Source organism: Prunus dulcis, chromosome 1, assembly GCF_902201215.1.
Source record: "Prunus dulcis chromosome 1, ALMONDv2, whole genome shotgun sequence".
NCBI lineage: Eukaryota > Viridiplantae > Streptophyta > Magnoliopsida > Rosales > Rosaceae > Prunus > Prunus dulcis.
This window is the reverse complement of record NC_047650.1, coordinates 22,885,409-22,908,439: the sequence shown is the minus strand read 5'-3', so window position 1 is coordinate 22,908,439 and position 23,031 is coordinate 22,885,409. Positions and strand designations below refer to the sequence as shown.

Sequence of the window (23,031 nt, the reverse complement as noted above, 5' to 3'; positions counted from 1 at the left end):
TATTTTTGTTCATCACTTTAATTCGATATGTACTTTTATCATTCTCTTAAGAACTTGACGCATGTCTATGACTATAACAATAATTAATTCTTTATTTTCTAATTTTTTAAAAGTATTTGAAAACAAAAAAATAAAGTCAAATAATAATAGAATAACATTTTTTCAAAACTCTCTCTTTCTAGCCACCACCCTTAGCAACCCTAGCCGCCATTCCCCCTGCCGCAACTCTAGACATCATTCCCTTCCTCAACTCCACAATTCCCTTCTTTACATGCATTGGATTGCAAATTAAATTAAATAAAACATACCAACTTCAGCAGAGAGACTGAATCAATTTAGGACCAGCCTCTTTTGATAGCTCATCTTTCAATTTCTTATTAACTCATGAGTCATCACCATCTCCTCTTTCCACTCATTTCCCTCTCTCTCCCTCTCTCTCTCTAGAGTATTCTCTCGCTATATAAAAGAAGCAGTAGCTTTTCAATACACAAACCCCGTATCCAAGAAAATAGCTTGCTTTCTCTTTGTTTGTATATTTCTTTATGGTGTCGTGGTAGGGGTGGCCAGGGTTTTGGGGTTTCGATGTGGGTGGTGGTTCTGGTCGAGGGTGAACAAGGTGGAGGAGTGAATGGTGGCTGGGGTGGTTGTAGAGAATAGAGCCTCAGGGGCAGGGTAGGTTGGCGAAGGAGAAAAGAGAGAGAGTTTTTTTTTAAATATATTATTTTTGAATTTAAATACTTTTAAAAATTTTAAAATAAAAAATTAATTATAGTTATAGCCATAGACATGTGTCAAGTTTTTAAAAAGGCGATGAATATACACATTGAGTTAAAGTAGTGAACAAAAATACTCATATCATAAAACACCATGAGCTTTTCATTATTTTGAATTTCCACTACACCCAAATTCGAAAATCCAATTAAAATGCAAATTGTAATATTATATTTTCCTATTGCTCATTATTAATTAATTATTTATATTAACTGAAGCTATTAAAACGTGCCATTTACTGATCAAAATTTAAGCTTGTTAACCCTCTTTCAAATCTGGGGTTGTTGACTTCGGTCAATTTGATCTATATGGTTTTGTTGACTTCAATCAATTTGACCTAGTTTTTTTTTACGTAAGTCCAGAGTCCAGCACTCGTTAGTTGACTTCCACTTTCAGTGCTGGCTTCAGTCTTAATGCATCCACGGTCTAAAGCTTTCTGGATTTAATCGGACGGTACAAATAAATCATAATTATTAGGTACGAGATCCAAGAATAGGCCCAAGAATGCTATAATTTCAAGCAGCCCACGTCCATGTTTTATTCAAGTGGGCTCAAACGTAGGCCCATTAAGATTAAACTGGGCCCATATCGAAGCCCACAATTCAAAACATTCTTCTTTAGATAGAACAGCGAGTGAGGATGTATGTATGCTACATTCTCGCACGGGACGGCGGGAGTTTCATTTTCGATTTCTCTCCCAAAATCCAAAAACACAAAGATGATTATTGATTCAGTTCGAGACCTCTGCCTGCAAGTGAGTTTCAATCTAAACCTAATCTCCATAGCATTTCGATCGATTCGATTGTAATTTTCGTAATTTTTCTTTCTTTTATATAAAAACTTATATACATGCAATTACAGTTGATTTCTTCTGCATTTCAACGATGCCATGCGTCGGAGAACCTTTGCAGGCTCTCCGTCATTCTCAAGCGCTCTCCACAGTCCGATCCCCACTCTGTTCTAATTTCAGGTATCTCTGTGCTTCTCATTCTGAATTCGGATTTTTATATTAGAAATGAAACGGTGTAGTCTAAAGAAATGTGGCGAACAATGTGAGTGATTAGTAAAATGACGAAGTTGTCCTTGGTTTCCGTACGAGCAGTTTCCGATACGGGTGTGGGAAGCTGCTTGGAGGAGTTTGGAGGTGTAAAGCTTCGTAAGGAGGCTTTTGGCGCGCAGATTTGGGGTAAGTAGAAGACTCGAGTGACTTGACCAAACTGCCTGGCTAGCGGCTTTGTATATCAGTTTTAATTTACATAGCAGCTTCTTGATGCAGATGGATTGCTTTTTGTCACAGCCACCAGTGAGTCATCATCAGTTACATTACCACCATGCTTTGTTTTGATTAAAACGATGAGTTTTGAACTTTTGTTTTTGACAGGCTGCTAAAAGAATGAACTTGCGAAAATTGCAGGTATTGCTGATGATGAAATATATCACTACCAGTTCAATCTAAAAGAAAATGTGTCTGCCAGGAAGTTGACCAGGCTACCTTCAAATCCTAAGAATGGACTCAAATTCAGGCATGCAAATCACTTCAACTTTTGTGCTGCTGAATATTTTCTTTTATTTATTTATCTTTTAAAATTATGGTCTAAATTTCTTCATTTTTTTTCTTTTGGGTTTCCAGTGGGACAGAAGTATGTCTATCAATTATCGAAAGCATTGATGTTTTGGTGGCAGAGTTTAGTCTCTTCTTTCAAAAGATTCTCATTCTAAAGATCCCTGTAAGATGAGATCTACGTAGAAATTAATGCTCTGTGTCAAAAAACTTTTCAAGTTAGCAATCATATTGTATTTCACTGAAACATTGTTGTAAGAAGCTATTGACAATGTGCCGCTGAAGTATCGGTTAATACTTGGAATCTACTTTGCAGCAATTTTGCATGTTTTACTTGGAACCTTGCACGTTTTATCTACTTGATATAATATGTGGACAGTAGTGTGCCTAACTGCAATGGTGACTGCAGCGCTAGTTAATCAATCAGCTTAAATTGTTTCTTTTTTCCCCAGAATGTTGCAATTGAATTGGTGGTTGAACATGGGGATGATCCTAGATCCAGATACGTAAATGTTTTTCTAGCAAATGAATGGAATCCTTTGTCTATTCCAGCCTCAAATCTTGAACGTTTAAAGTCGGGGCTTGAAGATTATGTTTTTAAGCATGGGAATACATTAAGCACAAAATGTGAGTTGTGCTTCTCAAGTTGGTAAGTTACTATGAAGTTCATGCCTTCTTCTCTATTAGGTTCGACTTGCCATTGACTGAAATGTTAGTAGAATACATCAGACTGCAACTGTTTTATAACTGGTTGGAGATTCCATGGCACCGAAATTGAAAGTTCCTTTTCTGAGTCTTAACTGCTACTTAAACTCTTGTAAGGGAGCATCTCAAGGTTGGTAGTGGAGTAGCATGTTGCACAGAAAGCAGTAAGTATTCTGGATCAGTAATGGAAGCAGTGATTGTAATAAGTGAAATATCAGAGGTAGCCAGTACTTGCCCAAGGACACATGGCTCAAAAACAGAGGTTTGTTTGATCACTTTTGTTCTGCTGTTTATCAATTCCTTTTACTTTATTTTAACCGTAAAATATGTAGCAGTCACTTGTGAGCCTGCAGATGCATGCTTAAAAATCCTTGTGATTGGCAGCAGTTACATAACTGTTTGCCCTTCCAGTCTTTTGTTGGAATTTTGCTTTGGTTCAATCCAACATGTGTTTATTTATGTGTGGAATTTTTATAAGGCAATTGGTGAACTGTTTTCTCAACTTATTTGCCTCTATAGAACTTTCAACTTTGGATTGGGTGTGATCTCTATTGTCTTGAGGTATGATGTTATCTGGTACGCATACGTCATCACAGTGAAGGGATAAGTTAATATAGTCAAAACCATATGCAAATGACTTTAAGCATAGGACTGACCTTGTTGATGTTGAAACTAATGACGATAGCAAGGAACCTAAAATAAAGTTATGGTCATCAGATAAAGCTATAAGTAAGGTCTAACAACTTTACTGATAATTTAAACTTTTATTTAAGAAGTATGCTTTCTTTAGTTCTCATCTGGAAAGGATAATAATATTACAGAAGTGACAAATGCATTGTTTTGCTTCTTGTTTTTTGGTGGGGAAATGTATTGTTTTGTTTTTGTTAATGCTCGTATTCATATTTTCTTTTCTGAAGTTTATGCTTAACTTGGATGAAAATATTCATTTTCAGGTTTTGTATTTTAAAGATTTCTCACCTTGCCCAATCCCTCAATCCTCTTTGAAGGCATTAACTAGCATTGACTGGAAAAGTTATGGCTTGAGCTTTGGGAGTGTTGTGGTTCAGGGTGGCTTTGCATTAGTGGAATGGGAGAACTTGCCCCCGTATGTTCAAATTGATATTGTCCTGCACCACTACCATGAACAATATCCAAATTTGGATTCGATTCTTAATTTTCTTTTATATGGTTAACTTCCCCCTTGCATGCTTTTCATTCTGGTTCCTTCCAAATATGCCTATTCCTTGACATACTGCCAAGATTACAATACCATCAGGAAGGCTAAAGACACGACGTGATCAGAATCTTATTAAAAATGCAATTAGACTGGCATTGGATGATTTGAAGGACAATTATGCTGGATTTCTTCTAAGTGCCCAAGCCCTGAAGGTAAATTTCTCACTCTCACGACTTTCTGTCAAGTTTGAAATTTCTAGCATAGTGGTTCTTCTATGAGATAAATGACTAGAAAATTGCACTATAACTAGGTAATGCATCAGTGGTTACTCTCTTACACGCAATTATCCTATACTGGGTTTTACTTTTCGTCTTTATTGCTGGAATTGTCTTACACGTAAACATGTTATAAAAATTTAGATTATGCAGCAAAATATCTGCTGAATATTCAATTTCCGAAGGTAAACTATTCATTCTGGAGTGCTAGAATTCTTATCATTAAAATGCTTGAAATGAAGTTGAATTCCCTAATTATTTAATATTTCCACCAAAATTTAGTTACATGTCTTTGTTGTATGTGATCATACCTTGTGTGGTTGGTTGTTAACTACTCTGTCAAACTCCAAATGGTAGATATATTCTACTTTTAAATGACAGATGATGCAATGGTGTGGAAACACCTGAAACCTGAATTTTCCTCTTAACAGTACATCCGTAGACTTTGATAGGCTCTCATTTATTTTATCTATAAATTCATTTTATGTTATTATAATCTCAACTGTTTTCTTATATAACATTATCCTATTTAAAAGGTTGAAATAGTAAGATCAATCTTATATGTTTTCTGGTATTTCAAAATCAACAATTTTTTCTTCTAACTTCTGGTGAGTTTTCAAAAGCTTCCAGTACATCCCATGCAGCAATATGTTTGTATTATTAATGGAAAAATGGTAAAGCATCTTTATTTAATCATCTGCTGCATTGGCTTAGCAACGCTATGGCCCCCTTTTAGTAGCTGACTTTTACTGATTGCCTTGGTTTTACAGATTCGCAGTTATGCCCCTGATCTTGCGAAAACAATTTCTAGCTTAATCTTGTCTTCCAACGACTCGGAATTCCGAAAAGAATGCTTTTCTTTTCTTGGCTTGCCATCTCAAGGAGTTGGAGGTGAAGTTCTTGATGATTGTATAAGGGAAAGGCTAATTACAGTTGTAGAAATGAATGATAGAGATCCCCAGAGAAGCAAAGAAATCCCAACTTTTCTTTTTGAAGATGATCACATGCAAGACTCGGGATCTCAAGATGAGGAATTTGAAGTAGAGGATGCTTTTAGCTCCATGGACTTATGTTAAAATGCAACACGGTCTGATTTACCAGTTGAGGTGATTTGTTCATATGATTATGCTAAATCATGTGCCATTGTCGTTTGACACAAATGACCGTAAGTAACAATCGTTTAATGCATTGATCACATGATTTGGTCGGGTGATTAATTGTCCTTAAGGCCATCTTTCTTTTATCAGTTGTGTTGTTGTTTTTATTTGTGACCTGTCACCTGTGGTTGCACTTGCTTTTGAAGTCTCTGCAAGCCTTTGGGCCGTTTTTGACAAAAACATGAGGATGATGTGAGAGCTTGCACTACAGTGATTCTTCTGTGCGGCTGTCATATATGGCATCACACTCTCGAGGATGGGACCAAAATACACGGTCCAGTCTTTGTGAGAGCGATCGCACAACTATGTAGTCTGAAAAACCATTTCGAAAATCTACAGCTGAGCAAAAATCGAATGTATGTCGATGGGAAGAGAGTTCCAGACCCATCATAAGACTGCCACGTGTATGGGAAGAGAGTTCTCTCACCCGTACAGAAAGGTTGGAAGCCAGAGCCAATTGGATGAATTGGGCAGGGATTATTAATCGAGTCCGAGTTTCAGTCTGAGTTTTGAACCGACTTGAATTTCAGTTTTATGTCAAATGGCAATGGCATTGGGTGGGTGGTAGAGGAGTTAGAATTCAAGTTTTATTGTAAGCCCACCAAAAAAAAGTATATATGTTATATATAATATCAAATAGACTAAAATATGTATGTATTGTATATATTACATGTAAGTATTAATACATGTAATTAAGTCATACAAAATACATATTCTCACATCATATATTATATATTTTTATATGTATGTGATTTCTGTAAACTGTCACGACCAAGAAAATAAGGCCAAGCAAACCAAGCATCCTAATTAATAAAGAGTATATATTATAGATGTATGAGCCAAAAAGAGGAAAAAGAAGAAAGAAAGGATCACTGATGATCACACCATTAACTTCTGAACAATAATTAATTAGTCTCTCATATATATATATATATATATATATATATCAAGCAGCAGAGGGAGCAGGAATGTAAGAGATGGCAGGCTCAGGCATGGAAGCCATGATCGATGACCTCGCGAAAGCTTCTTCCTCTGCATCAGCTGGGTTTTCAGCCTTGAAGTCCAGGGTCTCATCATTATAAACTTCCCACCATTTTGCCACTAACATCTTGATGTCCTCTCTGTCCATGTTAGCTTCCTTCCCAGTATACCTCCACGGTTTTGATCCCTATAATTAGTCGTGGAGATTAACAAGATTGAGTTAATTAATGAGGGACTAATTATGTATCATGGTGTGCTTAATCAATCTGTTAAAAGAGTACTTACAGCAGCACAGTAGTGAACCACGTTTACTTTATCAAGCTCCACGTTCTCGGGGTGGCGCCAAAGCATGGCTAGAACTAGATTGTATACAAGTGGGATTGGTTTGTATGTCTTTTGGAAGAACATGTTCAAGAAGTCCTGTGAAAAATGAGAAACAAAAAAAATTCATTAATTACAAAAACAAGATTCATATTTATCACACATCACATATATGTGTACTTGATTTAATACAACTTACTTGCTCTGCAAAAGGGGTGGGTGGGACGATTTGGAGAGTCTGGAGAAGGCTGTCATAGGTCAACCGGCTAGGCTCAAACACGAACATCCCGGCGTTGAAGTACAGAGGAGGAGGGGAGCCCAACTCAGCAGGCCATGAAACCTTATCAGGGCACTGCTGGCAATACCCAATTTTGTATTGTGGTGAGTGGCTCCATGTTTTCTCACAGAAGCAGTCCATCACAGCATAGAAGTAGCCATCAGGCGTGTCAAACAGATGATCTATGTTCTCATACACTTGGATATCCGCATCCAAATATATCATTTTGCTGTACTCCTCAAACTGCACATATAATATTGCAATCATAAGATTAATCGGATCGATAGTCTAACAACATAACATATCATATATCGCTACGTGAAAAACATAGACGCGAAGTAGCGGTAATCTTGTATGTACTTACATTCCAAATACGGAGCTTGGAGTAGTTGATGACATAGTAGGCCATTGCAAACTTGATTTGGTTCTCCGGAGGATAAATTGGTTCGATCTCACGGACAATACAACCCTGAGACCTTAAGATCTCACGATGCTCCTCAGGGACGTCAGGCAATATGGCAACCACAAGAGGGTACGCACTCTTCACTTTGCGCAGACCCTTAGCCAATCCCACAACCCCTTTGACATAATCGCCATTGCCGGCTAAAAACGTCACAAAGGCCCTCTTAGAATAGGCTGCAGAACTTAGCGTTGAGACTTTGCTTGTGGCCTGGAAGACATCTACTGGAACTTCTGGGGGGGCCATTGCCTAGATTTTGTGTCTGCTTATAAGATTTTGGGGTGATTAGAAAAGTTTTAGGGTAGTGGTTTGATGGAAAACAAGATTTGGTGCGTTGAGGAGTGTGGGGAAAGTAAATTAGCTACACTGAGGAAGCCACCCTACAAACCTTATGTTCCTGAGTTGTGCATTCCACCCTTTGGATGTCTTAAATAGACATCAAATGAGGACTAAATGCATGTAATATGAACCGCAAATGAAACCCAAATGCAAAGCATGGTCTTTTAAATTATTGTTTTATTGGAGTTTAGGATGGTATTGGAGAAATAAATAAATAAATAAAACAAGAAAAAGAAATGAATGAACAATGTCTGGTGTTCAACCCACCATTCATCTACATAGCCTTATCATCAAGAATCAAGATGGATCGCTGAGATACAATGGGAGTTATTTAGTGTCATGGTCAATAGAAATATGGAAGCTTTCATACACACACCAAATGTTTTCACTATATTTTACTTGTCGACTGATATGTTATTCTATCGTTTATTCAAATTTGACTCTACTCTAACTTAATTTATTTTTAACAAATAAGACTTTGACACGTCCACAAGCACATCATTTGATGAATTTGTTATTGAGAAAATGTATAGGTATGATGATCAAGTGGGAGTCATTTTCCTTGGTGGAAAAGATATGTTTAAGAAAGTTAGCATCAATGGGGTGGAGCAGTCGGTTGAAGTGGGACCTTGATATACAAGTTAATTTTGAGGTCGACCAGATTTAGGGAGGTTTTTCAGTCAGCGGTTTCTTTTTAAAATCCACTAATTTGAAACATGAGATGCAAATCTAGCAGAGAGTCATGGTCAATGGCCAAAGCTTATTCATTAACCCAAACTATTCTAGATTTTTCTTTTGTTTAAGGTGAAAAATTTAAGACATGATTAATACATCATGCTTTCTTTTGGTGGAACACAAACATCATAGAATTTCAGTAACTTAGAATGCCAATCAAACACGTTGATGAATGTATGATTAACAAGATTAACAAAGATTGATTAACTTAATCATTGGGAAGAGTAGTGCTAATTGACCTAAGTATATTCTTCTGTATACCAATTGGCAAACGACATTATTTATAACAAAAACAAAATCAAAGAAAATAACAAGATTGCTTGGGACAAGAATATAGCAAGATTCTTAGTTTTTTTTTCAATGCGATCGGTTCACTAAAACCCAAATATATTTTGTCCATAAATTTAACCAAATTTTAAATTAGTTTATCAATTTGATGAACTTCTTTAATTGTTAGCTTTATCATTTTGATGAACTTCTTTAAGTTTCTCCTTTTTCTTTTGGGCTTTTACTGCAGACACCAGCACTCAGCAAAAAAAAATTTGCCATGGCATTTCTCACATACATAGGTTTCTTGAAGGGAAAGCAATACTTCAATCTAAAAGAATGTTTAAAGGTAACATTTCAACAGATGTAAGTATGGTCAAAAGAACCAAAGAGTAAAATGGATTTTAAAATAAATATAAAATGGTTGGCTAAAGCTGATATTGAAAAAAAAGTCTCCAATATATAAAATATGAATAACGTTCTAAGCGCATCTCTAACCGATATATCAAATTGCTACACATAGACATGAAATGTTAAAAATTAAAGGTTAAAGTTGCTCAAACCTAGTAGTCAAATCATACATAGATTTGAAAAAATAACATATCAAAAAACTTGATGTCAAATATTTTTTTAATAATTTTTTAATCATAGACCCCACTATCATATGGGTCTCATATATTTTTAAAAATATAATATAAAAAATATGATGTTTGGCATTTCGCGTGGAGTTAAATTTTTTCCAAAATATCAAATTTCCACATAAGCCATCAAATTCAAACTTAACATTTTGCATTTGACACTAAGAAAGCAACACATAGACATAAGAAAAAAAGAAAAAGCATTGCAATTCATAATAACGTAATGTTTTCAATTTTTTTTTTTTTGGTTTTTTTTTTGTCAAAGTTAGGGAGGAGAGAGGGGGGGAACTCATATACACAGGTGCCGTAGAGATTTGAACCCATGACAACTTAGGAGTACACTAAAAACATAGGCCAATCGAACTAATACCCATTGGTTTTTTTTAATTTTATTTTTGGTGCAATGTTGAATGAAAATACAATAGAAAGGTGAACTAGTCCCCTTAATATGAATGTAAAAGAAAAGATCAATTAAGTCGGTAGTACTGTAATTTAATTAATTAACATTATCTAATAGAAATATCTGTCCCTTTGATTACATTACAATATATCATCTGAATCTGAAAATATCTATGGATAACCATGCACTAAGAAAGAAAAAAGAAACATAAACTACTACTATATTCGCTGAGCAATGATATGATAGATATTAAAAAACTTGGTCCAAAAGTAGATATTAAAACTTGGTAATATATTCATATTTGTCACTTGATATCACTTTTATTATTATAAGCTTGATATATACACACCAGTCCTGAAACCCCAAAGTGGAATCATGTCTCCATGAATTAAGCAGAATAGGCAATTGGGCCTACCATGACTGGAAGGACAAACAGAGAAAGAGAAAGAGAAAGAGAAAGAGAAAGAAAAAGAAAAAGAAAAAGAAAAATGCTTGGATCATACGTACTTGCTCAACAATCTTGATCAATCTTCAAATACACATGCAATGCAAGTTAAATGGCATGGCAGAGCAAGAGTAGAGGGCTATTTTTTTATTTTTTTTTTTTTAAATGAACTAAAAAAGTTTATGGGGATATTGGTTACTTTCACTCACCACCAGCACCAGGGCAAACCCACAATCTCGAGTCTGAAAGAATTACGCGTGACACCCAACTGCCAGTTATCATCAATATGGATTTATGTAGGAAATTACAAATCACGCACCAACGAGAATTGCTGGCAACTGGACTCGAACACTAATGGGGCTACACACAGTGCAAGGACCTTACCAACTGTACCAACCCTCATTGGCAGAGGGTTATCTTTATTATGAGTTAATTTGGCCTACAAGTTGAGCTTTAATTTGGCCTACACTATTTTGTTATCTTCGGTCAATCACGATATGTCATGCGTAATAACTTTTCCATTTAGAAGGGATAGCAAAAAAATGCTATTTCCGTTTTACTAGGGCTATACATAGTCTGATTAGGCCCGGTTCTCACTTAAAACCATAACCGAAATCAATTGTTCATTTGGTCTAATCCGATTAAGATTTTCACTAAAATACCCGAAAAAATTGGACCAACCCAAACCAATTTAAGTCTGGTTTGGGCCGACTTTTGACACAAAATTTTCTCATGTAATAGGAGGAGAGGTCTCCAAATATAAAGTTCCATGGACAAGCATGCGCCTTCAACTTTTCTGACTGCCCAAAAATGAGTGAAGGAAAATTGGCCTGCCCTGCCCATCCAATTCTTAATTCTGGTGCAACAGCTCTCAAGTTTTCTCGGCTTTACGAAAGAGATATATAGTGATATATTCATTTCTAGTATTAATATTATAAATAAATCCTATACAATTGAATTTTTATAAACAAACTAAAATAAAACTCAAAAAATGACAGCAGGCCTTATTGAATTTAATATTAATTATTAAATTACTTTGATGCCCTATTAAGTGTTTTAGGTATTTTTATGAAGTTTTGGAATTGAGCTTGTTTTAAGAAATTGATGGCAGTTTTGTAATTTATAAAAAGTTAAAAAAAATTTTGTTATATTATAAATGAGTTTTGAGTGTGTTTCTAAAGTCTATTTCATATGAGATATTTTTATAATTTGGACCCCCATATTGGGTATAATAGTAAATCTCCCTTTACAAAATAACCTGGATCCACTAATTAACAAAAATACAAACATTGTTGTTATGTGGGGATATTTGTGTACAACCTTCACCTATCTATCATCTCCAAGTGGTACAAAAATGGGATTTTTATTATGAGTGTGAGGTCTCCCTTCTCCTCTGGAGGGTCCCAAACCAAAGGAACCAAAAAATGGGACCCCAATTAATAAGCAGCTCCTTTAATTCAAGTGTGGTTTTGCATTTCTCGGAAATATGTATACATTTGAAACATGTATCCAAAATCCAACCAAAACCAATTACAACTCAGAGCAGTTTTGAAAAAAATAAAAATAAAAAAAGGAGGCATCTATTGAAATCCAATTACAACTCCGAACTGTATCCAAAATCCAACCAAAAGCTCAAATGTATACATTTGACCAACCATTCTTTCTATCACAATATAACCATTAAAACGTCCTAAATGAAAAAGACCACTCCCAGAAGGAAGAAATAGATGATTTAACAACAATTCGATCGTCTTGTCTCAAAGAAAAAAAGAACTAGATAATATTCACCCCTGCATCCAGAATTTCCAGTCCACAAAATGACTCCCCAATAGGATCATGCCTGCAATTAAAAGGAATATAAGAAATCAGAAGGAGAAGCCGTATCTCACAAAGTTCCAAACAATAATTAACTACTTATTTGAATTTCCACAAAGAGAACTGTTATATGCAACCTTCAAACTTAGAATTTAACCGTCATGCAAGTCAGACAACATCAAAGGCTGCCATGATGCTCAAAATTTTTAAAAACAGTGAAATAGAAAATAGTGTACCTTGTTAGCAATGTTGTTGGAGAGCCAATCCAGCCCCTCATATAGACCCTCTCCAGAGGTTGCACAAGTGCTCTGGATGTACCTGGAAAACCACACAATCCATATTAGACTAATAAAGGTTAAAAAAATGAATCACACAAGGGAAATGAAGCTCATAAAGATTACCAGTGACGCTGTCTGAGAGAGTGGAGGCCAAGCTTATCAGTAATTTCAGCAGCATTCATTGCATTGGGAAGATCTTGTTTGTTGGCAAATACAAGCAACACAGCATCTCGCAGCTCATCCTGAAACCGGATTATTCAAATTAAGCTAAAATATGGAACAGAATATAAATTATCCCAATGTCTACAACATCAATCAGATAAATCCTGGAAAGTGAAATGGGGCAGGTAACAGGAACAAAAGATTCAGCCTTCAAATTCATAAGAATTAAATTGCTCAATTCAAAGCCAACACAGCATAGAAGATTAGCCATGTCTATAGAATAAGCAGTTAATTTCCTCACTAATAAGTTCATTTTGAAAGAAAAAACAATGATTAATTTGCCGAGATCCAACACGCATCAATAGCACACCACCAAATTGCAAAGCATGCTGCCACTTAAGCCACTGGCTGATCAGTTCCAACAACAGAAATATAGGTGGATCTTTATCATCTCTATTTTGTAGAAGACCTAACATTGTATGTATTCTTATAATCTACAAGTTTTCAAGTCCATTCATAATCCTAAATTTCATATACTGAAGCTAGGAAAGGATGAGATTTGAAAATAAGTTGGCACAAATTACAACATCCTGGAATGTGCAAATAAAGGGAGATAAAACATACCTCATTCAACATCCTATGCAATTCATCCCTTGCCTCAACAACACGGTCTCTGTCATTGCTGTCCACAACAAAGATAAGACCCTGTGTGTTCTGGAAGTAATGCCTCCACAAAGGTCGGATCTGAAAGTAAAGAAAGGGTTTTCATTCACAATGGTCAAATCTTCCAAAGCCGTATAGATTAAAAAAAAAGAGTATAACAAACTCTGAAATCATCACTTTAAACTTCTTTTAATAACTGTACATCACTCGGAAATAAGAACTAAACTTCATACCTTGTCCTGACCCCCGACATCCCAGACTGTGAAGCTGATGTTCTTGTACTCCACGGTCTCCACATTAAACCCTGTCAATCAAGTATTGTTTTCTTAATCCTAAAATTGCATATTTAATGAACTTTACAAAGGAACAGGAGAATCTTCAAACTGAAAGCAAACAGAGGATAGGGAAGAAAAATTATGCGCCCCCTTAGGTTTTGACCAAAACATTTACATTTGCATTCATTCTTGGCAAAAAAGAGAGGGGAAAACTTCAATAACAGTTAAGTTGTGGAAGATAATCTTAGTTGCAAACTCATTGAACTTCAAGATGATTCAGGGTACAATAAACAGGCACGATAATCATCACCATTGCTATTAAATCATGTAAGAAACAACATTCTACTTTCAGATCTCAAGCAACATTTAACATTAAATTAATTAGAATATACACGTCAATATTTGGCAATTTCGTCTGACAATTTCATTTCCATCACATCATAGTTAAGCCATATCAATTTCATTTCCACCAGATCTTCATATGCAGAATTCTATGAAGTATAACAATAATGAGCACAGAATTGCCTTGGTCGAGGAAGAAAGAACTCACCAATGGTGGGAATTGTTGTGACGATCTCACCGAGCTTGAGCTTGTAGAGGATGGTGGTCTTACCAGCAGCATCAAGACCAACCATCAGAATTCGCATCTCTTTCTTGGCAAAAAGCCGGCTGAAAAGCTTCGTGAATGTAAGCCCCATTCCGGCTGTGGATCCCTACACAGTGAGAGGCACCAATTCATTTGCATCAACAGATCAAACACTGACAAAGACAAAGGTATAACGCTCTGGAGCCAAACGATTGCAGTTGATATCATCTAATCAAATCTAACTTAGAACTAGGCAATAGGAGCACTCAAACTAGCAATTATGCGCATGCAGCAACAGATCGAGCGGATCTGGGGACAAAGTCTAAGCTAACACCATAGAGATGCAGAAAATTCATGAGAGCTCCTCATGCATTGTAATTGAACTACCAAAAGTAGCATTAACAAATTCGAGCATAATCATAGAGATCCAAATGATTAAAACACATGATCTTCGGATCAGAGTAAAAAAAACTAAACGGAATTCAGGCACGAAATGAACATTAAATTGGACCAGAATCGAAAAAAGTAGTGCGAAATTCAAAACAAAAATCGCACGAAAAAGTCGTGAAATCGAACCGAGAATGAATCAAATGCAAGAAAATTCAGAGAATTGTTGAAGCGCAAGAGAAGAGAGGTCGAGATCTGAGACTTGGATTTTACCTTCGATGAGTTTTCGCAGAGGGATCTTAGTTAAAGATGGAGATCGAGGGAGGGAGAGAGCGGAGGGGAGAGAAGCTTTAAATCAACGCGTGAATGTGTGGGGGTGAGGATCGTCAACTAGGGGGTTTATAAACTCCAAGACTATTTTCTGTACTTGGAATAAACTACGAAAATGCCCCTGATATCCAGCGTAAATGTTAAGCCTGCGGGTGATATAGCCTGCCCAATCAGCAACCGCCAAGTCATGAATATTATTTTATTGCATGATTTTGAACGACGGCAGATCCAGACTCATCCCAAACCCGCCCCCCCAAATGTTAACAATGTTCCGTGGGATTTAAATTTTTTTTTTTTTTTAAATGTTCCGTAGGATTTAATGCAAAGGAGTCACCACCACCAAACCAAACGGGTTTAATTGTTCAGACAAATATTTAAATTTTGATAAATAAAAGAAAAAGCGTCGCTGGTGGTTCAAATTCAAAGTCAATTTTCAATTTTGAGAGGCACAGAATTGAACGTGCAGCTAAAATTAAATAAACTATGCGCATCAAACGACATGCAGTTCAAGTTCTTTTTTTTTTTTTTTTTTTAAATTTCTTGACCTTTTCATCTGAATTTATATTTGATATCTGTATTTCTATAATATTTTTCAATTATTAGCATAATTTTTCTCCTTTGTGTGAATATTTGCAAACATATTAACCGTGTTACAAATTGATCCTACTTGGCAACTTATACGGCATAAAAGTAAATCAATTAATTTATATACAGGTATTCAATTAAGTTTATTTTTTTTGGGGTATAAAGTTAGTCGTTTAAGTTACATGCTGCATCTACCCAAAAAAAAAAAAAAAAAAAGTTACATGCTGCATCTTGAGTCTTTCTTTGACCAAACCTACACCAGAAGGTGAAAGAAAAATACAATTTATATACAGCTATGCACAATATTGCTTCCTCTGTTTCAAGCATATCCCTTTCATCTTGATGGAGCTCTCAGATCTGGACCTGTTAAAAAATGAAATGACTTACGTAAATTCATTTTATTGTGTTTGGATTTATGCATCTAGAGTAAGAGATCTGAATTTGAAATGTATATTATTTAACGAAAACTTATTCATATGAATTTCTTATGTTAATGACGTCCACACCATGAAAGAGGGTTTCCATTGAGTCCATTTAAAAAAGTAGCTCCAGATCAGAAAATTTCAAATACAGACATACATGCAGAACGGGCGCCACACACAATAAAATCAGCCAAAAAAAATAAACCCACTCCAGCATCAGGGACAGCAAGGTTCAAAATGAGCTGAACTCTTTTGCAGAGAATGCAACAACTGAAAACTGAAAGAACAGAAGTAGAAATTACCGATAGATTTCAAAGATGTAGATGACACCGAACTTATTTTGAGGATCAGCGCCAGTATTGAGCCCACCGATGAATGGTCTCGACCATTTGAGGAAACAATGCACTAACACTCTCATTGATTAAATCCTGGAAAAAATGTATGCAGGCTTCATCGTCCAAATCCAACCGGAACTTCTCCTGGAGCTACATTATATCAAAAGAGTCGAAATCAAAACAAAAGGACATAATTTTTTAGACTGAAAAGAAAAATAAGATTACAGTCATAAAAGAACCTTGAGGATGCCTTTTTCAGGATCAGAAGCTATGTCAGGAATGTTGGAACCCGCCATTAGATGAAACAGGTTCAAGATTAGGTTACTAGATTTGCGAATAATGTTGTATGCTTCACAACAGTAGGATTTGAACCTGGTATAGTACTGGCTGCACTAGGAATAAATGTAATCAACCCTTTGCATTCTTGTATGCTAATGTTGCACCCCGTATGATATGGATTTCATGTCATAAATTCAACTCCATCTAGCAAACACGAAAAAAAATAAAAGCATCGAAGAGAGGAAGTTAATTATGAAGTACCTTTCAGCTCCACCCATAGCCTCAACCATTTCTTTGCATAGCTTCATTGGTGGTGGAAATGGCTTTGGATCACGACCAAGAATGAAGCCAAAATCAACATGGAAAAGACGTCCATCATCCCTAAGGAGAAGGTTGTCAAGATGCCTACAGAAAAGACTAATGTTAAAATATGCTGAATGCACAATCAACAGCCGTGGTGCAGATATAGTACTTCAGGCCAACAAATAAAATAATAATAAAAAGATACACAGTGCAAATATTTGGTACAATTAACCAATTCAGAATGGTTGACTATACATATGGCAGAAATATAGAACTTGAGCAAAGAAAATGATCCTATGTTCCAAACTTGTATAATGCTCATAACTCTTTAGCCCTTGTTTTCTTTTTCTTTTCTTTTAGGTGTGATGGTTTTCCTATAATATTGTAACATCACAAAGTTTCCTTCTGAGAGTACAAGAATATTTTGAACACATGTACTAGAAAAGTAAACTAGCGATCAAGATAGTTTCAATGCACATGATAATCTTTGAATCTTCACCTGTCTCCAATGCCCAGTATATATGTGATGACAGAGTAGCCAGCGCAGCTCTTTATAAATGTTTCCAGACAGGTGGCAGTAATGCCAAACGGTCCATGCTCATCTGGATGAAATTTCTGCAGGTAGCTTGTGATGCTTCTATGCTCTGAGAGAATCTGGAAAGGAGAACATTTTACCAATTATAACAATTTTACAGGCTATGATCAAGACAATATTTCATTTGGAAACAAAACTGAAAGAAAATACACAGCATGTTTAACATTCTTGTGGTCAAAATTAGTAAACAAGTCAAGATACAACAAAACAAAGACATCAATTACTGTAAGCAGTGAGAAGACATCTCCATCCAAGAGGCATCTTTAAAGGACTTAATACCTGTGCTAATGAACGGGATGGTATGAATTCCAGCATTCCTTCATCTTGCCCAGTCGCAAGAACCCTATATGGAGTTAAGTGCAGATCAAGATTTTCCAATTTCAGCAATCGATCCATCAGATATACCATTTGAACAACCTAGAGGAACCACAGATCCATTTAATCAGGGTCTCATGTCTGTGCATGTGCACACGCACAAGCGTGCTTGTGTGAAGGTGAATACTTACCAATTGATCTTGGCGAATATCATCCCCCTTCTTAAAGATGATTTTGCAATTTCCCCCATTTGCTGCTCGGAAAGTCAAACGTAAAGGATGCAAGGCACTTTTGAATATTGATGACTCAGATGGCACAATCCCAGTGATGAGGACTCCTGGAGCCAGTGGTGATCTTATCGGCTAGAAAATTCATAGACCAACACAGTCAACATAGGAAATGATACAATTGGAGAGGTTATATGGAACTCATAGTTTAATAGATAAACAAGATCAGTAGACAAGTAACATTAACCAAAGTAGTACCTCTTCGAAATACGTAAGTTCACTAAGAAGACCAGAAAGCAGCTGTCTAAGCTTTTCAATCTTCTTCTGGGTATTGCCACGTACATTTCTTACATCTCTCATAATTGAGCACAACTGTGCAGTCAATTCTGTCTGGCGCACCAAACTTTGCCACAATTTAAATCCATCTTCATCTCCATGCATTCCAGCTGCCAACTGTTGTAAAGTGGATATGGTTATTGAATTGCAGAGACAAGTATTCAAACGAAAATTTTCACCAGCATGAAGCCATTATTTTATTACCAAGTTTAATAGGTGGAACATTGCTTTGCTTCATCCATAAACAACCAAGAATCATATAAGTCAATCAACACCAACCTTTACTCTGACATGAAAATTTAAATAAATAAATAAGACAAAAATCATTTCACTCCTATCCTTATTGTCTTTTAGGTGAGAGTGTCTATAAATATAAAATATGGAAAAGATAGGAATGGGATAATTTTATAGATTTTTAATATTCTCGAGTCAGTGTAAAGGTTGGTGTAGATTGACCCATATCCTATATATGGATAGGTATAGCAACGCAATTATAATCTGTAAGAAAAGAAGTCTAGCAATATTCCTGCATTCCTTTCTTGTGGCTTGTCAATGCACAGAACCATGTGCCTTCTATAGAAAATTCCCCTCTAGTGTGGGGTTCCTTTCCATTACTGGCTTCAGCAATTAAGAATCTAAAAAAGGCATTATCATATCTGCCCAATAAATGGGCAATCCCAAAAACTCCCTTTCATGGTTGGAGAATCCACAGTAATAATGCTTATGTTATTTTAATGTGTCAAAGTTGCACCAATTTTTGTTGCTCTTTCTTCAAGAATTGGATCCAGATTTATACACTAAGAAAAACAGACACAACAAGTGACCCCATGACAGAAGTTTATAAACTCTCACCTTCATCATATTCTCTTCCAGTAGTTCGTAGGTACAGTAAAAACGCTTGGCGTAAGCTGGATCATGAAGTTCCACAGCAACATACCAGCGTAGAAAGCTAGCCAACTCAATGTTTCGTAATGCTGTCAGAGTCAAAGACACAATCAGGATGCCATGAACAATTAAACTTCTGATACTGTGAAGTACTGAAGTGTGTAGCACTTGAACATGCATGCACACACTCCAAAGAAAAACATTATAAGTAGCATGAAGGTATGTGCATGTGCGTATATACATGAAGATAGTATCTGTCCACATACCACGTTGCACAAGGAAATGAGAAAGGCGAGATTTATCAGAGCGCTCAAACCGAAGAGCCTGAACCAGTTGAAGTAAGTAACATTGAAGCTCTTCATCGTCAGCTCTTTCAAGAACACTGACAGCATATGCACGAACCTGGTAGCAGGTATTAAAGTTAGGCGTTACTCAGTCCCAGATCAACAGAATTATACTTATCTAAGACATCATATCCTATTGCTTAGCATTCCAATGAAAGCTTGGACTTTATAGTTTGTGCCTATACTACAGATGCAAGATGCAACTCTCTCCTTTCTTTACGATCCCATATTTGGCCTAATCAATAATCAGATATATATGGCTCTGGACGGAGCTCAGTAGCAGACCAATAGATGTGATTAACTTCAAGTCCTAGTTATCAGGATTTTGAACTTGATTTTAACAAGAGTAGGAAGTAAAAAGAAGTCCTCCATGCAACAGTTTTACGTGACAGAGGACATGTAACAGCAGCTCAGATGTTTCACACACACACCCACCTCTTCACTTTCAAAAACAGGAGATAGCAGCTCCAATGCATCACAGACATCAATCATTTCCCATTTTCCCATCAGTTCTAATGCTTGTTTTGCTTCCTGCAAACGAATGAAAATGGACATCTTGAAATCTGGTATTCATCAATAAAAGATAGCATGGAAAATACTAAATCTGGTATTGATCAACTATAGATATCAACAAAAGATCCGCATAGAAACTAATTTCTTATGTAAAAAAGAATTGATATTTCAGTGCAGCACCATGCACATTGCCAAAGTTACAATAATCCTAACCGGCAGCTGGCCTGCAGCTTACTGGTGATGAAACAGAATTAAACCAAAGGCCTAGGATTAAATATCAAGCTCCTTGTCATATATAAGCAATAGAATAAGCTGGAAAAATAAGTACTAAATATACTATTATAAAAATTAAATAAAACTGTGATGCACTAGTAATATGGCACATAAACTAATGGTTAAGAAAGGAGGATGCTGAGCAGGAAGGAGAAGATAGAAATGCAGACCTGAACATCACTCCATTCAACGCATCTGAGGAACTTCGTGAGGGCCCTCTTCTCAGACATCAATGAGAAACGAAATTTCCACAGGAGCTGCCTCTCATCGCCACTCAAAGTCCTTGTTGGCGGGTATTTTAAAATCCTTTGTATTGACCTTACAGGAAAAAGCAGGCAAAAAATGATAAACCTCCAACTTATTAGAAAACAAATCAACCAAAAGAACATATAGCAGTGATGTTGAAAGAAAAAAAATATGGCTAAATTAAGAAGACTGGTCCATCTATAAGACGACAACAAAATGAAATGATAATTTTTTTAAAGGATAAATTTAAGAAATTTTATATCATAAAAAAACCACACAGAAAAGTGGACACAAAATGAAATGAGAAATAATTCAGCCATTAAACTACAAACAAACAAAAAACAAAAAACAAAAACAAACAAAAAAACCCAAATGAGACACATCTGCATATTTACAGTGGATACCATAAAAGTAGAACACAACTCCAGTCCATTAATCAGCAGTACATGAGCATTTTGAAAGTAATTGTGACAATAAAGATTATGAAAAAACTTTTAGCCAACATATGAATCTTCAGAGTAAATTTCAAGCTTACTTTCTCTCGTTGGAGCTTGGTTTAAGATCCCTGTCAATGATACCACGGGTTAAACTCCTTGCAAGTTTTAGTTGCTTGTGCTCTGACGGATTTATCTTTCCTACTTCTGGGTCCCAGACAGTAACAATATCATTTGTTGAAGCAATAGGGGAAGGTAATAAGAAATTTGCCCCTGATTCCTACATTCCAATAAATGAAGGTTACTGCTATGGAAATTAACCATCAATAAGGAACCTAAACTAGTAGAAAAATACCACCAACATAATAACAAGCACATTAATGTCAAAACCTAAGGCACTCTTAATGAGAAAACATATTACTGGTAAGAAAATATTAGACTTATAAAAAAAACTAACGAAATGGATCTAGTTAAATATCAGCTGATAGGTAACTTTGATAACTTAAGACTTGTCGCAGATTGGATTACCTGGAAAACAACACGATGCTCAAAACTACAGAAATCAACAACCAGGTATAAATGCAAACTTCCATTTCTAGAGCTTTCACGTTCCTTTATTCTCTCCATTGCTTTAAAAGCTAGGCGATCCAGCCAATCAACACACTGGATCTGCCCCCTCTCATACCTATTCACAAGCTTCTCCAAACGTTCCAACTCCCCACGCTCATGCCTGGGAACCTACAGGAAAATAAAACGTAAACCACTTTAGAAACCATCAAAGCAAAAAGCTAAGTTCCATTTCAATAACTTCTGCAAAGGAAGTAATCAGAAACCTTTCCAGGAGTAGAAGTAGGAAATGACCCATCTGCTACTTTTCCTTGCCAAAGTCTCAGCTTCTGCTTCCCTGTTTTGAGTTGCTTTTTGCTATTAAACAGAAGAATCGTAGCACCACCAACCAACCCTTCATCCTTCCCGCATGAAACATCCCAAACCTATATTTCCAATAAGTGAAGTAAGTAGAGAAACCAAAGGGGAAAAAAACATAATTATTAATTAATATGCCAGATGTTATAGAAAATTGATAATTGGCCTTGAAGCCCTGGCCCTAATTGTTTAAAATGTGAAGTGAAACAGCTAACATACTGTTAAAGCAAGTTGTGAATGACCAGTTAAGTCTCGATACTTAGTACTCAGAGTGATGAGCTCGTTCCAACAATATAATGGTCCTGAAGATTCCAACCTAACAGAAGAAATAAAATTCAAAATCCCTAATAACAGCATTGATATAATTGAAGTAGAAGAAACAAGTTTAGGGGAGAAACCTGGTCCTAGTGGGAAGGCCAAACGGAGCACCATCAATGTATAATGCGCACTCCACATACAGCTCAGCTCTTCTCTCCTCTGTTGTGGAAGTGGGATCAACATCTGCAGTGCAGAAAGAAAACTGAATTGAAGAGTAATGATTGAATGATACAGTTTCTCGGGAACCAAACGGAAAATTGAGATAGAAAGTACCAGAGCTAGGGGACTTGGGCGGACGCAAGGTTCCTTCTAACCTCTCGATCCGAAAGGTTACTGGGAGATTGATATCGCAGGACAAAAAGAAACGGAACTCATTCCCGCTCATTTCTTCTAGGGTTTAGGATATTTGTTTTCTCATAATTAGGGTTTCCGGATTCGAATTGGCGAGAAAAAGGAGTTAGAGTTAGGTCAATAACGTAATTTAGAAGTTTCTGAATCAAGGTCGCGTAGAGCAATGCAAACTGAAAGGAATTTTGCTTTGAGGGAGCAGGGGACTGAAGGACGATTGGAGAAAGGAGGCTACCACGTCAGCGTGAAGCGGGTAGGAGTTTTGGGTCGTTAACGTACTGGACTGGGCTTCTTTTTTAAGCTGGCAGGCAAAAGCCCAATATGATGCACTCAATAATTCCGAA

At 36.2% G+C, this 23,031-nt stretch overlaps 4 protein-coding genes across 6 annotated transcripts; 1 reads left to right on the top strand and 3 right to left on the bottom strand.

Annotated features, from left to right (window-relative positions):
- Positions 1-1,442: 1,442 nt before the first annotated feature.
- LOC117615141 (type 2 DNA topoisomerase 6 subunit B-like) lies at positions 1,443-6,213 on the top strand. Of its 3 annotated transcripts, none has more exons than XM_034344153.1 (11): positions 1,443-1,525; positions 1,633-1,741; positions 1,874-1,957; positions 2,048-2,074; positions 2,186-2,294; positions 2,402-2,498; positions 2,785-2,981; positions 3,155-3,299; positions 3,991-4,184; positions 4,303-4,426; positions 5,260-6,213. In XM_034344153.1, exons 1-11 carry the CDS (start codon positions 1,490-1,492, stop codon positions 5,563-5,565), a joined length of 1,428 nt encoding a protein of 475 aa, XP_034200044.1. In that variant the 5' UTR covers positions 1,443-1,489; the 3' UTR covers positions 5,566-6,213. The 3 variants fall into 3 exon arrangements, with proteins under 3 accessions (XP_034200044.1, XP_034200043.1, XP_034200045.1); XM_034344152.1 differs by having other exon boundaries at positions 4,297-4,426; XM_034344154.1 differs by lacking the exon at positions 2,048-2,074 and having other exon boundaries at positions 4,297-4,426.
- Positions 6,214-6,453: 240 nt separating this feature from the next.
- On the bottom strand, positions 6,454-8,094 carry LOC117615142 (galactinol synthase 1). Its single transcript, XM_034344155.1, has 4 exons — positions 7,590-8,094; positions 7,148-7,468; positions 6,913-7,047; positions 6,454-6,814 (listed from the first exon to the last, which is right to left on the bottom strand). Exons 1-4 carry the CDS (start codon positions 7,929-7,931, stop codon positions 6,593-6,595), a joined length of 1,020 nt encoding a protein of 339 aa, XP_034200046.1. The 5' UTR covers positions 7,932-8,094; the 3' UTR covers positions 6,454-6,592.
- Positions 8,095-11,960: 3,866 nt separating this feature from the next.
- On the bottom strand, positions 11,961-15,090 carry LOC117615486 (ADP-ribosylation factor 2). The gene is made up of 7 exons (XM_034344568.1): positions 14,949-15,090; positions 14,253-14,415; positions 13,661-13,731; positions 13,389-13,508; positions 12,726-12,844; positions 12,561-12,642; positions 11,961-12,349 (listed from the first exon to the last, which is right to left on the bottom strand). The coding sequence occupies exons 2-7, from the start codon at positions 14,398-14,400 to the stop codon at positions 12,344-12,346; spliced, it is 546 nt and encodes a 181-aa protein (XP_034200459.1). The 5' UTR covers positions 14,401-14,415; positions 14,949-15,090; the 3' UTR covers positions 11,961-12,343.
- Positions 15,091-15,692: 602 nt separating this feature from the next.
- LOC117616780 (phosphatidylinositol 3-kinase, root isoform) lies at positions 15,693-22,894 on the bottom strand. The gene is made up of 18 exons (XM_034346192.1): positions 22,613-22,894; positions 22,420-22,522; positions 22,241-22,337; positions 21,931-22,089; positions 21,626-21,835; positions 21,199-21,377; positions 20,588-20,735; positions 20,067-20,162; positions 19,554-19,689; positions 19,255-19,376; positions 18,325-18,519; positions 18,031-18,201; positions 17,804-17,941; positions 17,429-17,583; positions 16,888-17,031; positions 16,587-16,734; positions 16,315-16,497; positions 15,693-15,953 (listed from the first exon to the last, which is right to left on the bottom strand). Exons 1-17 carry the CDS (start codon positions 22,722-22,724, stop codon positions 16,360-16,362), a joined length of 2,451 nt encoding a protein of 816 aa, XP_034202083.1. The 5' UTR covers positions 22,725-22,894; the 3' UTR covers positions 15,693-15,953; positions 16,315-16,359.
- Between the last annotated feature and the right edge of the window lie 137 nt (positions 22,895-23,031).